The sequence below is a fragment of the Xenopus laevis genome, chromosome 7S (genome assembly GCF_017654675.1).
Source record: "Xenopus laevis strain J_2021 chromosome 7S, Xenopus_laevis_v10.1, whole genome shotgun sequence".
In the NCBI taxonomy this organism is placed as follows: domain Eukaryota; kingdom Metazoa; phylum Chordata; class Amphibia; order Anura; family Pipidae; genus Xenopus; species Xenopus laevis.
The window spans coordinates 38,630,639-38,649,225 of NC_054384.1; the positions used below are offsets into that span (position 1 = coordinate 38,630,639).

The 18,587-nt window shown below is 36.7% G+C and overlaps 1 protein-coding gene across 4 annotated transcripts in view; it reads left to right on the top strand.

Annotated features, from left to right (window-relative positions):
* bmpr1a.S (bone morphogenetic protein receptor type 1A S homeolog) overlaps positions 1-18,587 on the top strand; it is a 60,666-nt gene that overhangs the window by 21,887 nt on the left and 20,192 nt on the right. For 3 of the 4 annotated variants that reach the window (XM_041570413.1, NM_001087740.1, XM_041570411.1), the window contains 2 exon segments: positions 310-412; positions 15,454-15,593. Coding sequence is in view for 3 of the 4 variants with exons in the window: in NM_001087740.1 (NP_001081209.1) it covers positions 15,533-15,593 (61 nt within the window). In the remaining variant the exon portion in view is untranslated. 4 annotated transcript variants of the gene reach the window in all.

The window sequence follows — 18,587 nt, forward strand, 5'->3', positions numbered from 1 at the left end:
AAGAAAAATAAATTGTGAAGTGTTAGACTGCCTATTAAGCAGAGTGGTTCACATAGCTAAAGCTTTTCAATATGTTTTGCAGAGTAAGGTTCCTTAGTGTCTACCAAAGAATAAACAATGCCACATTACTAATGACTTATTCTAATGGATTCTGGAGAAAGAGATTTGTAACCTTGGGAAGGAGGTCATGTAAATCCTGGAATTTTATTTAGTGCTGCCGTTAAAAGATTAGATGATTCTCTGGATGGTGAAGCATATCTTTCTTAATCAAGCATACTTTTTTATTAGTTTTGTTTTACTCTCTTCTAGATCTGCAAGAATATGCTCGAATTTGATATTTCAATAGAAGCAACTGTTAAGCAGCAGAGATTTTTCTTATTCCTGGCAAAAGGCTGTTCAAATAAGAATTTAAGTAAGTATTATTTTTTTTAATTTTGCCATGAATGTATTTGCCTGATGCTTTTACTTTACATTTCTTATGAGGAGGCTGCCATATTTGTGCAGCGGTAGTCCGTTAGCATTAGAAAAACTAACTGACAGGTTAACATCAAAAAATAAGTGTTTTAAAGTAATGAAAATATAATGCAGTGTTGCCCTGCACTGGTAAAACTGGTGTGTTTGCTTAAAGGGATACTGTCATCGGAAAACATGTTTTTTTCAAAACATATCAGTTAATAGTGCTGCTCCAGCAGAATTCTGCACTGAAATCCATTTCTCAAAAGAGCAAACAGATCTTTTTATATTCAATTTTGAAATCTGACATGGGGCTAGACATTTTGTAAATTTCCCAGCTGCCCCATGTCATGTGACTTGTGCCTGCACTTCAGGAGAGAAATGCTTTCTGGCAGGCTGCTGTTTTTCCTTCTCAATGTAACTGAATGAGTCTCAGTGGGACATGGTTTTTTACTATTCAGTGTTGTTCTTAGATCTACCAGGCAGCTCTCATCTTGTGTTAGGGAGCTGTTATCTGGTTACCTTCCCATTGTTCTTTTATTTGGCTGCTGGGGGGGGGGAAAGGGAGGGGGTGATAACCACTCCAACTTGCAGTAAAGAGTGATTGAAGTTTATCAGAACACAAGTCACATGACATGGGGCAGCTGGGAAATTGACAAAATGTCTAGCCCCATGTCAGATTTCAAAATTGAATATAAAAAAATCTGTTTGCTCTTTTGAGAAATGGATTTCAGTAAAGAATTCTGCTGGAGCAGCACTATTAACTGATTCATTTTGAAAACATTTTTTTTCCCCATGACAGTATCCCTTTAAGAAACACTACTATTGTATATATAAATAAGCTGCTGTGTAGCAATGGGGGCAGCCATTCAAAGGAGAAAAGGCTCAGGTTACACAGCAGATAGCAAGTAAGCTCTGTCTGGCTAATGGTGTTATCTGTTATCCATTAGTTAACCTAATGCCATATAGCCGTTTTTCAATTTCCGCCATTGCTCCACAGCAGATTTTTATAAAGTAGTGTTTCTGAAGCAAACAGATCAGTTTTACCAGTGCAAGGCACCAGTACATGATATTTTCATTACTTTAAAACACTTACATTTTTTGGTGTTACTGTTCCTTTAAGAAGGGACATGTTGGTAAAACAGTCAGGTTTAGGAGCTTCAAGTGACTTACAAAAGCAGAACTATCCGTGAAAAACTATCAACATGACTTATAGGTAACTTTTAATGTAGATTAATATTTTAAAAAGAAAATTTTTAGTTTCGGTATCACTTTAAGATTGTAAACTTTATTGAGCAGTTCACCGTTTACCTTTTGTACTGGTTTTTGTAAACTAAATGTTTAACACTCGCATTTATTGTACAGAGCTGCAAAATGAAAATATATTGATAATAGAAGTAATCACTTACTGTCCACACTTTGGTCAGTTACCAAGAAATCTGATCATTCATATAAAAAATATGAGTGGATCTGTTTTTCTCAGACTGCAAAAATTAAAATACACAGGCTGAGAGCAGCAGAACCTACAGCTCCAAATACAGAAAAACCACAGGCTGAGAGCAGTGGAGTCGACACTGTGTCCCCTATGCCTATAGTGTGGTCTACTTTGAAGGAACAGTAACACCAAAAAATTAAAGCATTTTAAACGAATGAAAATATCATGTACTGGTGCCCTGCACTGGTAAAAGTGACCTGTTTGCTTCAGAAACACTACTATAGTTCATATAAACAAGCTTTTGTGTAGCAATGGCGGAAATTGAAAAAAGGCTAAATGGAGCAGGTTAGATAGTGGATAACAGATAACACCATTATGTTTTACAGACTTTATCTGCTATCTGCTGTGTAACCTGAGCCTTTTCTCCCTTGAATGGCTACCCCCATTGCTACACAGCAGCTTATTTATTTAAAATATAGTAGTGTTTCTAAAGCAAACACAGCAACACTGCATTATATTTTTACTACTATAAAACCACTTTTTTATGTTACTGTTTCTTTAAACATACTTTTGAAATTAGTAGATTAATTCTGAGCCATATTAAGCTAAAGAAGAGACACTTGGGCTTCATTCACAACAATGGACAAATTTAGCATTAACTAGTTAATTAAAATACATTAATTAAAACAAGTGTACTGTATGGTTGCCCACTTACAGTAAATGAGCCAGTTTTTAATGTAAAATGGTAATAGTGAGTAATTCATCAGTTTCGCAACTGAGTAGTAGTTTTTCACCCCTAATGCAAATTGTAATGACTGAGAAAAAAAGTACAGGTACTGTTAATATTAGTAGTCCAGTGATGTAGACGTTCATATTTTAAGACACTTTTACAATTGTTTTTTTATCTTTTATTAATAATGGTCCCAGCTGAAAATCCGAAAAGAGGCAGATAAGAAATGCATATAATTTGAAATCTATGAAAAATGAAAGTTAGTACAATTATGTATATATACATATATTATTTGACGTGTAATAAGTAATGTTAACTTAAGTTGAACTACCCCTTAAAGGAGAAGTAAAGGCTCTTCAATCATTTGGGGCACCCCCAGTGCACGAAGATTTTGATAATCTTTTTACAAAAGTAGATTGCATTATTGATATAGATAAGTGTAATTGGTATATAGTAATTGGAATATTATTCTACAGTCTTTACTGAGTAATTTCTCATGGTCTCAAGGTTTACAGCCCAACAGTTGCAGGAGGAGAGAGCTTTGTTTAACTTTGAACAGGTCTGAAAACACCTGCAGTGGAAAACTAAGGGGCCTCATCCTCTGTATAAATGATTTATTTCCTTCCAAATCATTAACTTAATTTTGTTTTTAACTCCACTCTTGTGTAGAATTTGTAGGCAGAGAGAGATTTTTCCATTATTGGCTCAAATAAATCTTTAGTTTAGTTTAAAGGGGTTGTTCACCTTCAAACAACTAGATGGTTTCAGATAGATCACCAGAAATAACGACTTTTACCAATGAAAATGTTTTGTATGTGTGACGGTTTTTCTAATATTGAAGTGTCATTTCTCTCCTTCTGAAGCAGCTCTGGGAGGGGGGTGTTGCCGATCCTGTAAACTGTTCTAAATTGATACATTTAGTTGATACATTTCTTATCTTTGTCCCTGCTGAAAAGAATCCCTGAGTTTCAGTACAGGCAGCTGTTAGACTTGATACAATTGTTGCTAATACTCCAGAGATGCTGCTGAGAAATGTATCAACTAAATGTTGCAAAATAAACCCCTTTAATAGTAAATTTTATCACGTTACAGGTATTGGACCTGTTATCAAGAATGCTCGGGGACCTGGGGTTTTCCGGATAACAGATCTTTCTATAATTTGGATCTTTATGCTTTAAGTCTACTAGAAAATCATGTAAACATTAACTAAACCCAGTAAACTGGTTTTGCATCCAATAAGGATTAACAGTATATGTTAGTTTGGATCAAGTACAAGGTACTGTTTTATTATTACAGAGAAAAAGGAAATCGTTTTTAAAAATGTGGATTATTTAGATAAAATTGAGTCTATGGGGGGACATCCATTCGGTAATTCTGAACTTTCTGTATAATGGGTTTCCGGATAACTGATTCCATACCTGTATGATTGTACTGCAAGAAGCTGAAAGGTGACGTAGCCTAAAGCTGGCCACAGCCCGCAAAAAAAATAAAAACGCTAATTCGGTCCCTTCAGAACAAGTTTGCTGTTTAATTTGCCATGTACATATGTGTCCCAGTGGCCAACACGACTGATATATAGCTAGAAATTGCCCTGATATGTCACGTTTTAATATCTTGTTGGTCGAGGATCATTTTGACTCTCATTTTGCAATGTTGTTGTCCTGGGGGCCAAACAATTTAATATTCTATAGTGCATAGAAAAAAATAGAGAAAGTGTACCATATTTCCAAAAGTCTCCTTTTTTTTCCCTGTACGTGCTCAGTGGGAGTGTTATCATTGGATTAATATGCACACTGAGTGTGATTTATTAACTTGTTTATTTACAGGGTTAATAATACAAGCTTCCTTACTCGCCATTATACATACAATACTGCTGGATTTCCATCAGCAGGTAGAATTTACAGGTCATTTACATTAATGCATTTATTGTGGGATTTAGTACCTGGGCAAACTTTTTACCTTTCATTACATATGAGGTACATTTATGAATAAAATTGGCAAGTCTCAAATAGGACAATTCTTAATTTGCTCTCTATGGACTAAGTTAATTTAAAGGTGAACATCTGCTTTAAGCTTGAGCTGCTTTCACCATACTAATTCGAAAGCCATGTAGTTTAATGGTTTGGTGTTTGCTGCAGGTAAATCAAATGTGATAAACATGATATTAGCCTACAGAAAGGCCTTGATATTTAATAAGGAAAGTTGTGGACTACCATCCTGCAAACAGTTCTGTACTTAAAGGAACATTAACACCAACAAATGAAAATATTTTAAAGGAATTACAATATAATGTACTGTTGCCCTGTACTGGTAAAATTGGTCTGGTTGCTTTAGAAACACAATTAAAGCTGCTGTGTAGCCGTGGGGGCAGCCATTCAATCGCAGGATAAACAGTAGATAACAGATAACTTCTAAAGAGTCCCATTGTATGCCACAGAGCTGATCTGTTTCTACTGTGTATCCTGTGCCTTTTTTCATGTTTCAGATTTGAATAGCTGCCCCTTGGCTACACAGCAGCTTGTTTATATAAACTTTAATAGATTGTCTGAAGCAAACACACCAGTTGTACCAGTGCAGGGCAAGAAGACGTTATATTTTCATTAATTTAAAACACTTTCTATTTTTGGTGTTACTGTTCCTTTAAACAGAGTTAGAATTGCCTTCATAGAATCTAGAAAAGCAATATTTGAGTGAAATATTTACATTTTAATCACGTTGTTTTAATTATGTCTAAGGGTAAGCAAAACACCCCTTTAACCATAGTTAAACATCTTGATCATGGGTTTATGCACATTATTTCAATTATATGTTGGGGTTTATGTATGCTAAGCAATATTTTGAGTCCATGCATGTGCATTGAATTTTAGATGACGACTTAAGTGTTTAAAATTGTGCTCAGAGAGTAAGGAAGCCATTTGCTTCATGAAAACAATATATGTTATGAAGTCTTACATGCCAAATTTCTGCTAGTTAGTTGATGTGGAAAAAATGTTAATAATGTGAAGAATTCAAAAACAATCCTGGTGAAAAAGAGGTACACTGTACATGGTTGTTTGACTGTAAAAAAAAATCACTTTGCGCCGACTTTAACAATTTTAAAAGGTGTAGTAGGTTTACAGTATTTTCCTTTGTTTTTCATTCAAGTGTCTACCCTCTCTATTGATGTTTGTCCTGCGTCCTCATATTCCTTCTTTTTCTTTCTGCTCTTCCTATTATAGTTCTCTTTGCTGCCTTCCTAATCCATAGTACACGATATAATTGGAGTTTGTTGCTCCCCTATACATGCACTCCAAAATTGTATGAAAATTTTATTGGTACGTGTACAGCTATCATCCATACGCTGACTGCAAATTAAACATTTTAACATTAAACTGATTAGGAGTGAATAACCGTGAACCTTAGGCAGAGACACACGGACAGATTTGAGGAGATTTGTCGTCCGTCGACAAATCTCCTCTTTTTCAGGAATACTAATCTCACCGAACTGCCTTCCCTGCGGCTAGAATGAAAATCGCTGACGGGATGGCACTCGGAGCACTTAGTTTTCCGAGTTTCCTCATGAGGCAACTTTGGTGACTTCGGAAAACGAAGTGCTCGGAGTGCCATCCCGTCAGTGATTTTCATTCTAGCCACAGGGAAGGCAGTTCGGGGAGATTTGTCGCCCCCCAAAGAAAAGCTAATCTCCCCGAATCTACCATTGTGTCTCTGCCTTTAGAATCCCCCTCAGTAAATTGTTACTAGCTGTGTTTTGGCTTACTCGCCGGCAAATGACTGTTCACATTTCCCAAAATTAAAAATTACCGTTCGTAATGTAATATACATGCTGCCATTTTCTGGAGATATATTGTCAACAGTAGCACAGAGGTTGTTTACCTTTAAATCTACTTTTAGTATGATGTAGACTGATATTCTGAGCAAGTTTGTAATTGATTTTAATTGTTTATTATTTGTGGCTTTTGAGCTATTTAGCTTTTTATTCAGCAGCTCTCGAAATTACCATAGCAACCATACATTGATTTAAATGAGAGACTGGAATAAGAATAGCAGGGGGCCTGGATAGAAAGACGAGTAATAAAAAGTAGCAGTAACAATATATATATATATATATATATATATATATATATATATATATATATATATATATATATATATATATATATATATATATATATAATGTGTATATATAACAATTGATGAACCACCATGTTGTGTAAATGGTTCCTTCCACATTACACAGTTCAACTGGTTTGGACATATTACATATACATACATATTACAAAACACTGTGACATTGCCCTTAAGCAGCTCTTATGTGACAGTTAGATTCAATACAACTTAATACATCCCTGCTCATGTTTTTTTTGTCCTACTTTTAATGTTTTCTTCACAAAACCAAACTTAATTTAAAACAACAAAGGTGGTTTGAAGCATGATGGGCACGAGAATAAAGTATGGGGATATTCTGTTGAAATGTAAACACAACACCATGGTTTTGCCAACTTGTTGAAAGATCAGGTTTTCTTTTTGACACCTACCAAGTGAAGAGCAGTTCAGCATTTAATTTAATAGCACATATTTAGAGCATGTATCATGGTGTGTTCAAGAATTGGTGTGTGCAAGAATGTGAATCCCTGGCGGGATGGCATTTGTATCTTTGTTTTCCGAAGTTGCCTCATGAGGAAACTTTGGGCAATGCATATGCCATCCTGCAGGCGGGAAGCATTTGGGGAGATTAGTCGGTTGCAGTAGAAAAGAATTGGCCCTGGGCGACTAATCTCCCCGTGTGCCACTGTTCTAAAGTTGCTGATTTTAAACAACCTTTCGATTTGCCTTAATTTTTTTTCTTTTTTTATAGTTTTTAAATGATTTGCCTTCTTCTCCTTCTGACTCTTTCTAGCTTTCACATGGGGGTCACTGACCCCATCTAATCAGCAAATGTTCTGTAAGGCTAAAAATTTATTATTACTACATTTTATTATTCACCTTTCTATTTAGACCCTCTCCTATTCATGTGCCAGACTCTTCTTAGTATCAGTGTGTGGTTGCTAGGGTACTCTAGCAACCAGATTTCTGAAATTGCAACCTGGAGAGCTGCTGAATAAAAAGCTAAATAACTCAAAAACCACAAATAAAAAAATAAAACTGAATTGCAAATTGTATGATAATGTCACTCTCTACTAGGGATGCACTGAATTCACTATTTTGGGTTCGGTCGAACCCCCGAATCCTTTGCGAAAGATTCAGCCAAATACCGAATCCTAATTGCATATGAAATTAGGGAAGGGAAAACTGTTTTTACTTCCTTGTTTTGTGACAAAAAGTCACGCGATTTCCCTCCCCACCCCTAATTTGCATATGCAAATAAGGGTTTGGTTCGGCCAAATCCTGCTGAAGAAGGCAGAATCCTGGATTTGGTGCATCCCTACTCTCTCTACTAAAAGAGAGCTAAAAGTTAATTTAAAGTTGAGCAACCCCTTTTTTTGGCTCTTTATAGGTTTTCAAACCTACATCTGTAATATATAATTAAGGTAACTGTACAAAATAATATATAGTAAAGGTAACTGTACAAATTTAGATTTGTCTGGTTTGGCCACCCTACATTCTGGTACAAATCATTCACTGAATCATAATGGGTACCTGTGCGGAGTGCTACATAAACATGCCAATGGTGGGGTTTTCAATCCTGCCTAATATATATCTGGCTTTTCAAGTATATAGCTATTGGAGAGGCATTCTGTGTGAGCCCATACATGAGCAGGTAAGCTGCTCACTGTCTAAATTTGCATATAGATTAAATGACTGGGTGCCTTCTTCAACTTAGATTTGTAATATCAATAAAGCATAGCAGTCACTGATCTTTTAAGCACACAAAAAGTTTGGTATCCTTTATGACCCCAGCTTTATACCCCTCCATATTTGCCCATGTGTCATTCTGTGGCAGCATGGCTTGTACACACACTTACACACTTACACACTTCTTTAAGTTGTAAAAATAACTCCTAGATACCAAAGAGGATGTTCTGGCGAAATTTATTAATTAAATATTGCAAATAGTCTTAAGAGAAAATGTGATTATAGTGTAAATATATTGTATCATTTGCTATGTTAGAACAAAGAGCCACACTCCATTTTTCACTTCCTGGTATAAGGCTAAAGGCACAATTCTGGCAGAGAAGCTGATTTGCTTCTTTGGGTTGCTCCACTCGTGCACAATGTTGGCCTGGGTGCAGCTACACACAGCAGATATCGATGAGAAAATACTTGCGTTTGCCTTTTTCACGCTAATAACTGCTCATTTTGTAGCTGCACTAAGGCTGATACCATGCCATTGGAGCTACACGCACACAGGATCAGAAATTAGAGGATTGACTTCTGTCCAACTGCTTACAAAATGCAGGTGGAAAGAAGTGGACCCTATGCCTGGTGTGCCCTTAGCTTTACGATTGTTCTGACCCTCAGCCTGAATGAATTGAATAATCAATGTTATTTTCCTATGTATGACCACTTTTAAAGGGGTTGTTCACCTTCAAACAACTAGTTGTTAGATAGATCACCAGAAATAACAACTTTTTCCAATGACTTTCCATTTACTATGTGTGACCGTTTTTCTAATATTTAAGTGTAAAGTGTAATTTTTCACCTTCTCAAGCTGCTCTGGGAGGGGGGGGTCGGCGTCCCTGTGAACTGTTCTAAATGGATACATTTATGTGATACATTTCTTATCTTTGTCCCTGCTGAGCAGAATCTCTGGGTTTCATTACAGGCAGCTGTTAGAATTGATACAATAGTTGCTAATACTCCAGAGATGCTGCTGAGAAATGTATCAACTAAATGTTGCAAAATTGTAACAGTTCAGAGTCTGCACCTGAATTACTGAGCTGCCAGACTCAAACACCAGAGACACCAACATTAAACTTTAAAATTCGATTTTGGAAAAACAGTAAAAAATAAATAATAGAAAGTAATTGAAAAAAGTTCTGGGGAACAATCTTAAAACAATGAATTGAAAAAAGTGTTAGGAAGGTGAACAACACCTGTAACTGTTTTTTTATAGACAGTATGGTATGGTAATTTTAACATAAATAGGTCCAAATGATAGACATCATTGCTCTCCCTTAGCTTCACATTTAATCTCTTGTATGATTATGTCTATGCCATTCATGTGTAAGCAAAGGAATCTACTGCCCAGACTATCTGAATGCCTTAAAGGGGAACTTTCGTGAAAATGAATTCAGTATAAGCTTCAGCATACTGAAATATAAAACGTTCTAAATACAATCAATTAAAAATTCTGCATTGTTTCTGAAATAATCAAGTTTATAATCACTATCCCTCTCTCAGCACCTGTTTCTCTTCATTCTGTCTTCATACAGCAGTTGGGTGTCAGATATTCATTGACAGATCCAATATATGTTATAGGGGGGCTCCCTTTTCTATCTTATGAATTGTAGCTTACTTAAATAACTGATTCCAGTACAAACAAAATCTAACAAAATAACTGCTTTTGGCACAAATTCTGCATGCAGTGAGACAGGATATGTGGTCATTTTAATAGAATGAGCTCTAAAACATCTTCTAGGCAAAAGGAGCCTTCAAAAAGATATATTGGATCATTCATCTGACACCCGACTGCTGCATGAACAGAGAATGAGTAGAGACAGATGCTGAGAGAGGGATAGTTAAGATAAACTTATTTATTTCAGAAATGTTACAGAATTTTCATTGTATTTAGAAAGTTTCTTATTTCTGTATGCTGAAGCTAATATTAAATTGTCATTTTCGTTATAGTTCTGCTTTAAATAAGTGATAGCTATGTTTGTGTTTCTTATTTCAAGCTGCAGATATTAAGGGCACTGGAGAAAAAAGTAGCTGCCCTTGGATTCCACAGATTCCAGGCAGTTTGCTTTTCTGGTACTGATAGAATTAATAAGTGTTTCTTTAATTGAATTCAGGAAATCATAGTTTGTTAATGAGTAGCTTATCTTTTGTTATGTTCATGTTTAAAAGATGGCAAGCTTTTACAGATTTTGGACTCTCTGTAAGCAAGACAACCATATATATATCATGCTGGCAAGGAAGGCATATCCCATCTCGTTTACTAATCTCGTGTCTGCAGTGCCTTAAATGTGGAATCCCCAGTGCAGGCTTAAAATAATAGGCTTGCATTATACAATGGTCTTTTGTCGCCTGCTAAGTGTTATAATATCTCAATGGCTCCTAACGGGATGAAATGATTTGTGGATGAATTATACCGAAGAGAGGAAAGAAACCTGCGATGTATTGAGTATAGAGGGAGGGATTGTTGCTTGAATTTGCTGGCTTTAAGGGTGGATGGTATTCTTATGCTAATCCAGTCCTTGGATAAGGAGAGAGGCAGCCCCCTGCACACAATAGAAGTGGAGCCACGATGTCTGGCCTGTAGTCTAGCGCGCCTTGAAAAGCATGTCAGACAGGGCGCCTGAGGCAGCCTTTAGGGGCAGGAGCTCAAGGAAGAGGAGGGTCCCTGCTTCTTTATTGTGCTGGCATAAAGCCAGGAGTTTAATTCAAGAAATGCAGACGCTGGAAAGTAAAGTTTATATGTGCTTTAGTACTCTGCATTGGGGATTGTATTAAATTTATGGATATTAAAGCTCTCTTCATTTTACCATGATGTATAGACTTATATTTTTGAAGCTGTCTTCCACATTTCATATATGAATCAGGTGTCTCGATTTTTTTTTTAGTCAGGAGAAACAATTAATTCACCTAAAATAAAACCTGAAAGTTGAGAAGTCATACATGCCACATACAGGTATAGGATCCCTTATCTGGAAACCCGATATCCAGAAAGCTCCGAATTACGGAATGGCTGTCTCCCATAGACTCCATTTTATCCAAATAATCCAAATTTTTAAAAAAAGATTTCCTTTTTTTCTGTAATAATAAAACAGTAGCTTGTACTTGATCCCAACTAAGATATTATTAATCCTTATTGGAAGCAAAACCAGCCTATTGGGTTTATTTAATGTTTAAATGAATTGCTAGTAGACTTAAGGCATGAAGACCCAAATTACGGAAAGATCCATTATCCGGAAGACCCCAGGTCCCAAGCATTCTGGATAACAGGTCCCATACCTGTATTATATGCAGGGTTTTAACTCTCCTGCTCCACAGCAGGCTGTAGCTAAAACCGGATTATAATTGTATTATATAACAAGTGCAGATGCAGGAGTGATATAATATTGGGAAACTATATAATATTTGAACAGGTACAATAAGGGGGGGCCTTATTTTTCAAAATCTGAAATTTGACTATTTAATTAAAAAAGTCTGACCAAACTAGAATCCACAATTGGACCTTATTTATTATTTAAAAAAGCACAATTTAATGGCATCAGGGCCAAACATGCAAAAACGAATCAGAGTTTTTTCCCCGAATCGCTCAAAGCCAGGATTTTTTGTATTTTCAGGCTAATTCCAGCGCAGATAGAATCAAGGCAGGTTTCAGATGGCGGTTTTTCGAATTATGACTTTTTGCAGCAACAAGCTATAATAAATCCCCTTACGGTTTAGGAGGCTTTTTTTTAGATGGCTTTTATGCAGCTAAGTTAGTATTCCTTCAGTTAGCAAAGCATGATCAGTAGCTGTATATCTTGCCAAAGTACTTTCATGTTTTTCTCCTTAGGGTAAGGTCACACCTGGAGATTCGGGGAGATTTAGTCTCGCAGCGCTCCGTTTTCCAAAGTCGCCTGAAGTTGCCTCACGAGGAAACTTTGGCCGACTTTGTAAAACAAAGCGCCGCGAGTGCCATGCCGTAGGCGATTTCTCATTCTAGCAGGTGGTGGACAGGGATAAGCAGTTTGGGGTGATTTGTCGCCCCAAAGAAGAGGCAATCGCCGGGCGACACAATCTCCCCGAATCTTCAGGTGTGACCGTACCTAATTCTATCTGTGTGTGAGGGTCAAGGATAGGAAAGCTTTTTAAGGCATCTACATGGAGCATATACATAACTTTTGCATGTGTTGATGCACAAATATTCTCTGAGCAGTATTGGCGTATTCCCTTGATGTTTTCTATGATTCAGTCCAGGTTAAGTCAAGCAGTCATCCCTAGATATGATTTAGACCTAATTATGAACTAATTATGCATTTATGTTTAATTTCACTGTCTATTTTAAGATCTGGGAGATCCACCCTAAGTAAATTAAGCCAAAATACACACTAGAGTAGGGATGGGCCGGATCCACTGATACGGATTCTGACACATTCTTCACAAAAGATTTGGCAACACCTAAGTGGATCCTAATTTGCATATGCAATATAGTAAGGGTTAAAAAGAATATATGGCATTATTAATCAAAATCTGAATTTTGTTGACTATTTAAATAAAAAAGTATGACCAAACTAGAATCCACTATTGGATCTTATTTATTAGTTAAAAAAACACTAAAGATACTAAATCTCCCCGAATCTTGTTTGTGTGATGAAAAGTCACATCATTTTAAGGATTCAAAATTTGTTCTGCCAGGCACTTGAAATGATTGGATGATGTTCTTGACTATTCTTTCACAGGCCAGGCAGTTGATTATGCAAACTGTTGTTATGCTGTCTGAATAGGAAGGCAGCTGCCACCCTTCAAGGGATGTAAACACAGAGTACCCATCAAAGGTTAAACTTTTCTGTTGCAGCTAAATCAGCTGCAGAGGTAGGGTAAAGCTGGTCATACACAGGAACATTTTGTCACCACCCTACAAACTATCTTATCGGCTAACCGATTGTAACTTTGTCGCGTTGGCTGCAAGATCTAACATATATTAATTGATGTCTATCTGTTCCTTCATTTACTTTCATATTTAACTTAAAGGAACAGTAACATCAAAAAATGAAAGTGTTAAAAGTAATAAAAATATAATGCAGTGTTGCCCTGCATTGATAAAACTGCTATGTTTGCTTGAGAAACATTGTGTAGCAATGGGGGCAGCCATTCAAAGGAGAAATGGCTCAGGTTACTTAACAGATAAGCTCTGTAGAACATAATGTTATCTATTATCCATTATTTAACCTGTGCCATATAGCCTTTTTTCAATTTCCTCCATTGCTACACAGCAGCTTGTTTATATGAACTATAGTAGTGTTTCTGAAGCAAACAGATCAGTTTCACCAGTGCAGGGCAACATTACATGATATTTTCATTGTTTTAAAACACTCATTTTTTGGTGTTACTGTTCCTTTGCCACACGCAGTGATTGTTTAAAGGAACAGTAACACCAAAAAATGAGTCTTAAAGTAATGAAACCATAATGTACTGTTGTGCTGCACTGGTACAAACTGGTTTATTTGCTTCAGAAAGACTACTGTAGTTTATATAAACAAGCTACTCTGTAGCCTTGGGGGCAGCCATTCAAAGCTGAAAAAGGAGAAAAGACAAGGAGAAAAGTCTCTGTAGTATACAATGTGATTCTTCCAATATTATATTTTATCTACTGTGTATCCTGTGCTTAAATGGCTGCTCCCATGGCTACACTACATCTTGTTTATATAAAGTATAGTTGTATTCCAGCACAAACACACACTAGTTTTACCAGTGCAGGGCAACAGCACATTAAATTGTCATTCCATAAAAACTCTTTAATTTTTTTGGTGTTACTGTTCCTTTAACAACGATTGTCCAATCCACTAACTGATTTCATAATTTCACACTGAAAACTCTTAAATCTGTTAGATTGGCTGTTTGGACAATGCTGTTGGAAGGATTGTAAATTGTATGATAGTTTGCACCCCATCAGTGTAACAATAAGTACACCATTTTATCCATTAAAAATCTGCTGTGTTTGGCCACTTTAGGCTGAGGGCACAAGGAGCGTTGGCAGGCAGGGGAGTGAAACTGCTCCATTTCCCAGCTCAGTTTATGTGCAATTTATTTTGACATATCATCGTCTTCATCATCATTTATTTATATAGTGCCAGCAAATTATGCTGTGCTTTACATTAATTTATAATGAACAAGGATCTTACGGAAATGTAACAAATAAGGGTTTACAGAGCATGAAGTATTTGCGGGCCCTACTCACAGGAGCTTACAATATACTATGTGCCGTAAAGCATGTAGATTCAATGTAGCTTTATTTTCAGTGACATCTGAGCATATGTATACTGCCCTGTACTGTAGCACATGATTGTCTTTTAGTCTCTGTTGCATTTTGAGAATGGATCCCCCCCCTGTAGCTGTCCTGTCTCTCTTCCCTTGTGGGATGAACTCCTTTTGTTTCCTAATTAGTGAAAAGTCACAGATGTGTGAAAAGTAGGCCACAGGTCAGAGGCTGCATGCCCAGAACAGTGAAATTGGAAATGACGGGCATCTAGTTGCTGTGCCACTAATTTCCCTCTGTGTTAAATGTCTCCAGAGCCCCAATTAAAATAAAAAGTTCCTGGGTTTTGATGAACAGACAGATTGAGTTATTTATGGTGGATGTAGCCACCAACAGTAATTGAGGCACATCCTTGAACAAATACCAATTTCTCCATTTGTAAATAGCGCCAGGCTGACAGGGTCATGGAGGTCAAGCTCACCGAAACAAGAGGCCAAAGTAAGCCAAAACTAGTGTTCCTTTCATTTTAATACAAGCCTCTTTGTCTACATTAACCATTCAGGTGTATAAAACTGTTCCCAGAGTCCATTGAGGTTAATTATAACTTTTTTTGTATTGAACAGCATGAAGAATAGTGTAACTTTATAGACATTTACTGTATTAATTTTAGAAATAGCAAGTTTATTTTTACCAATATCAGTTACACTTAAAATATATCTTATTTGCAGAATTTCCTCAATTTTCATATGCCATATCTTTTTATTCCAGAAGGCGAGCATACTTCTTCAAGAAAACCATTGCCCCAAAGTTTTTTTGGTACCGGCCGGTTGTTTGACAAATTCCCAAAATGAGAAAACGACTTTTCATTGCATGTTTTGGAGTCTTGCTGCTTGCAATTCATGCCCAAGGTAAGAATCCTTATTGTATCAATTGGCAAAATGAAAATAGGGTAGGATGTTTTTGCTTTTAATATTATATGTATTTTCTGAGGCATACTAAAGGTTTATAGCCAAAAGCTTGTAGTTTGGCGACACAAACATGAAAAAAGTTTCGGGTGGGGTGACAAATAAGGATTGTATTTGGCTATTTGTTAGCCCCTATGTGGGCTGACAGTCTAAAGGAGGGTCTGGTTGGCACCATTCCTGTGTTTTATGCAAATAAAGCTTGCAGACAAGCCAGAAATGAAAAAATAAGCACCTGCTTTAAAGGGCAAAGTGAGCAACATGCTGCTCATAAGCCACTGTTCGTCAATCACTGTCTTTATCTTGAAGCTCTGTCCTTTTTAATGTCAGTAGATGTGTAGGAAAACCCAGTTAACTAAGGCTGTGGGCACAAAGGCTGAAGGACTTGGTTGTTCCTTGCATATTTTTGCAGGCTGAGAGAAGCAGCTTTGCTCCGTGCTCCTACTCCATTGATTTGAATCGGATCAGCCTTCGTGTGCACACACACAGTGGAGCTGAAGCTGAGATTAGCCTGGAGAGCCTCCATTGATTTATTTGGGGTGACCACACACAGGCTGATTGCATTCAAATCACTGGAGCAGGGGCCCTGAGCAGATCTGCTTCTCTCAGCCTGCAAAAATACACAGACTGACAACAGTGTGCCAATAGGCTATAGGGATGAAACTTGATAAGCACTAGTTTTCTGCTTATGTTATAAAAGGCATCATTACATTTTTTAAATAAATAAAATAAAAAAATTCAGTTGAAAACCCATGGGCCCCTAGACGTTAATCTGCCCCTGCAGATAATATATTAAAATGTTGTTGATTGTTGGATGATTAGCTGAGAGCTGAATAAACAAGACAAAAGACCTTACACCTCAGCTTCAGTTCCTTGTGTATTCTACTGTCCTACTCCTCCTTCTCAATAGCATTTCAACTGTTTTTTAATTGCTTGGGTCACTGATTTAGCAATTAAGCAATTTTAAACCTAGCTGGGGAAAATGGAACAGGATCTAATGCTAATATTGCACAAGGAATTTGTTCAGCCGCTGCAGAAAACCGCAATCTGCTCTTATCCGGATTTTGATATCCTCCTGTAAATGCAAAAGTGTTGGCTTTGATCCACAATTCACTATTTATGCACTGACTGATGTGTTTCTTCACCGGCAGAAAAATGCCTTGTTTGATATTAGTTTTTTTAGTTTTATATTGGGAAGAAAGACAATAGTCCTTAAATCATTGTTTTGTACCCACATGAATATTTGCCCCCAATTTTTATACATTTTCTTTTTTAAGTTTATCTTGCTGCATTTTTCAACATAAGTTTGTAGCACTTAGCCTGCTCAGTGGTTCTGTAGATAGTTTTTTTTTTTTTTTTTTTTACAAATATCATCCAGTCAGCAAACTATTAATTCCTTACACATTTACAAATAAAAGAACAGCAATACCTTTTATATTGTGAAACCTCCGTTTTACATACACTTGATTTTCCCCTCATTTTACACCATTTTTTTGAGGTCCCACCAATATTTAATGCATAATACATTTCCCTGATTTTATATTTTCTCAGATTTTACTCTTCATTTTCTCTGGACCCCTGAATTATTGCTGTTCACTGATCATTTCATTGCATTTGTCTATGTTCTAGAAGAGGATGAGGACAGTAAACCCATATCTTATTAGATAGTAATCCCTAAAGTGTTTGCCTGTGTGCAGACTTATGTGATCTATCATACAGTTATACATATTTATTGATTCTTTTGTTTCCTTGGTGTGCTATCACATGACGCAGACCATTTGTAAATACAGAAATAAAGCATTTTTTCAGTCTTCAGCATTGATTGCCTAATGCAATCACAGGTACACACTTACAGATATGCAATGCTGTGTGATGTTGCGCATTAAATAAAATGCCAAAGCTACCACCTGAGATAAAACCTAAACTTACTTCCCCATTATATTTACTTAATTTTTTATTTATTAAACATAACCGTTTGTCCATAATTAAAACTGTAGCACCATTCCCTTGACCTGTATGGAAACTAACCAGCCACTTAAGCCCTAAATGTTTTTTCCAGTGTTTAATGTGGTTTTTAGTGCTATTGCCTGCATGCCCAGCAACTGTGTACATGCAGAAATTCTTTCATGGGTGTGGTCATTGGCACTGGAATATTTATTTGCAAACACACTACTATAAATTTACTGCAATTATGAATCAGCATTTTATAGTTAAATTTAACACTGGCAAAATGTACAAATGAAAGATGTCCAAGATTTTAAATAAAAGATACATAAGTGCTTGTAAGAACTTTTCACTTCCATTCAGGACTGATTTTTTTTTTTTCTGTGATACTTTGTAGTTGCTGGACAATTTCTTTATCCCTACTTAAAAATGTTTTTTAAATACCTGTTCTGTACACACAACAGGTATGGGAACTGTTATCCATAATGCTTGGGACCTGGGGCTTTACGAATAACTGATCTTTCCTTAGGGCTCTTACACACGGGCATTTTAAATGCTGCTGAGTGCAGAAAAAGCATATATTGCATTTAAATGCCTTTATTAATGCAACAAAGTGCCCTTTTCCCCAAACACCACCCTCCGTTCTATTTTATTGATAGTTGAAAGCGCGGTAACCCTTTAGTGCCACAGATTGTAGAATCTGTGGATAAAAGTACTTAAGTGCCACAGAACAGAGATTCTACGATCTGCAGCACCAGTGATCGCTTCCTAAGGAGCAGCAGACACATGAAAAATATGTGGCTGCTGCGGCCTACACTTTCCGCGCCCCCAGGATCGCCCCCCCCCCCAGATCATCAAGGATAGCGCACTTCTCAAGCACCAGTGACATTCCTGCGTCTTCTGCCTGCCTGCTTGCACATGTAAGTGACACTACACACATACACAAATATTTTGGGGGACTTTCACACATTCACAGCACAACATAAACTAGTATAC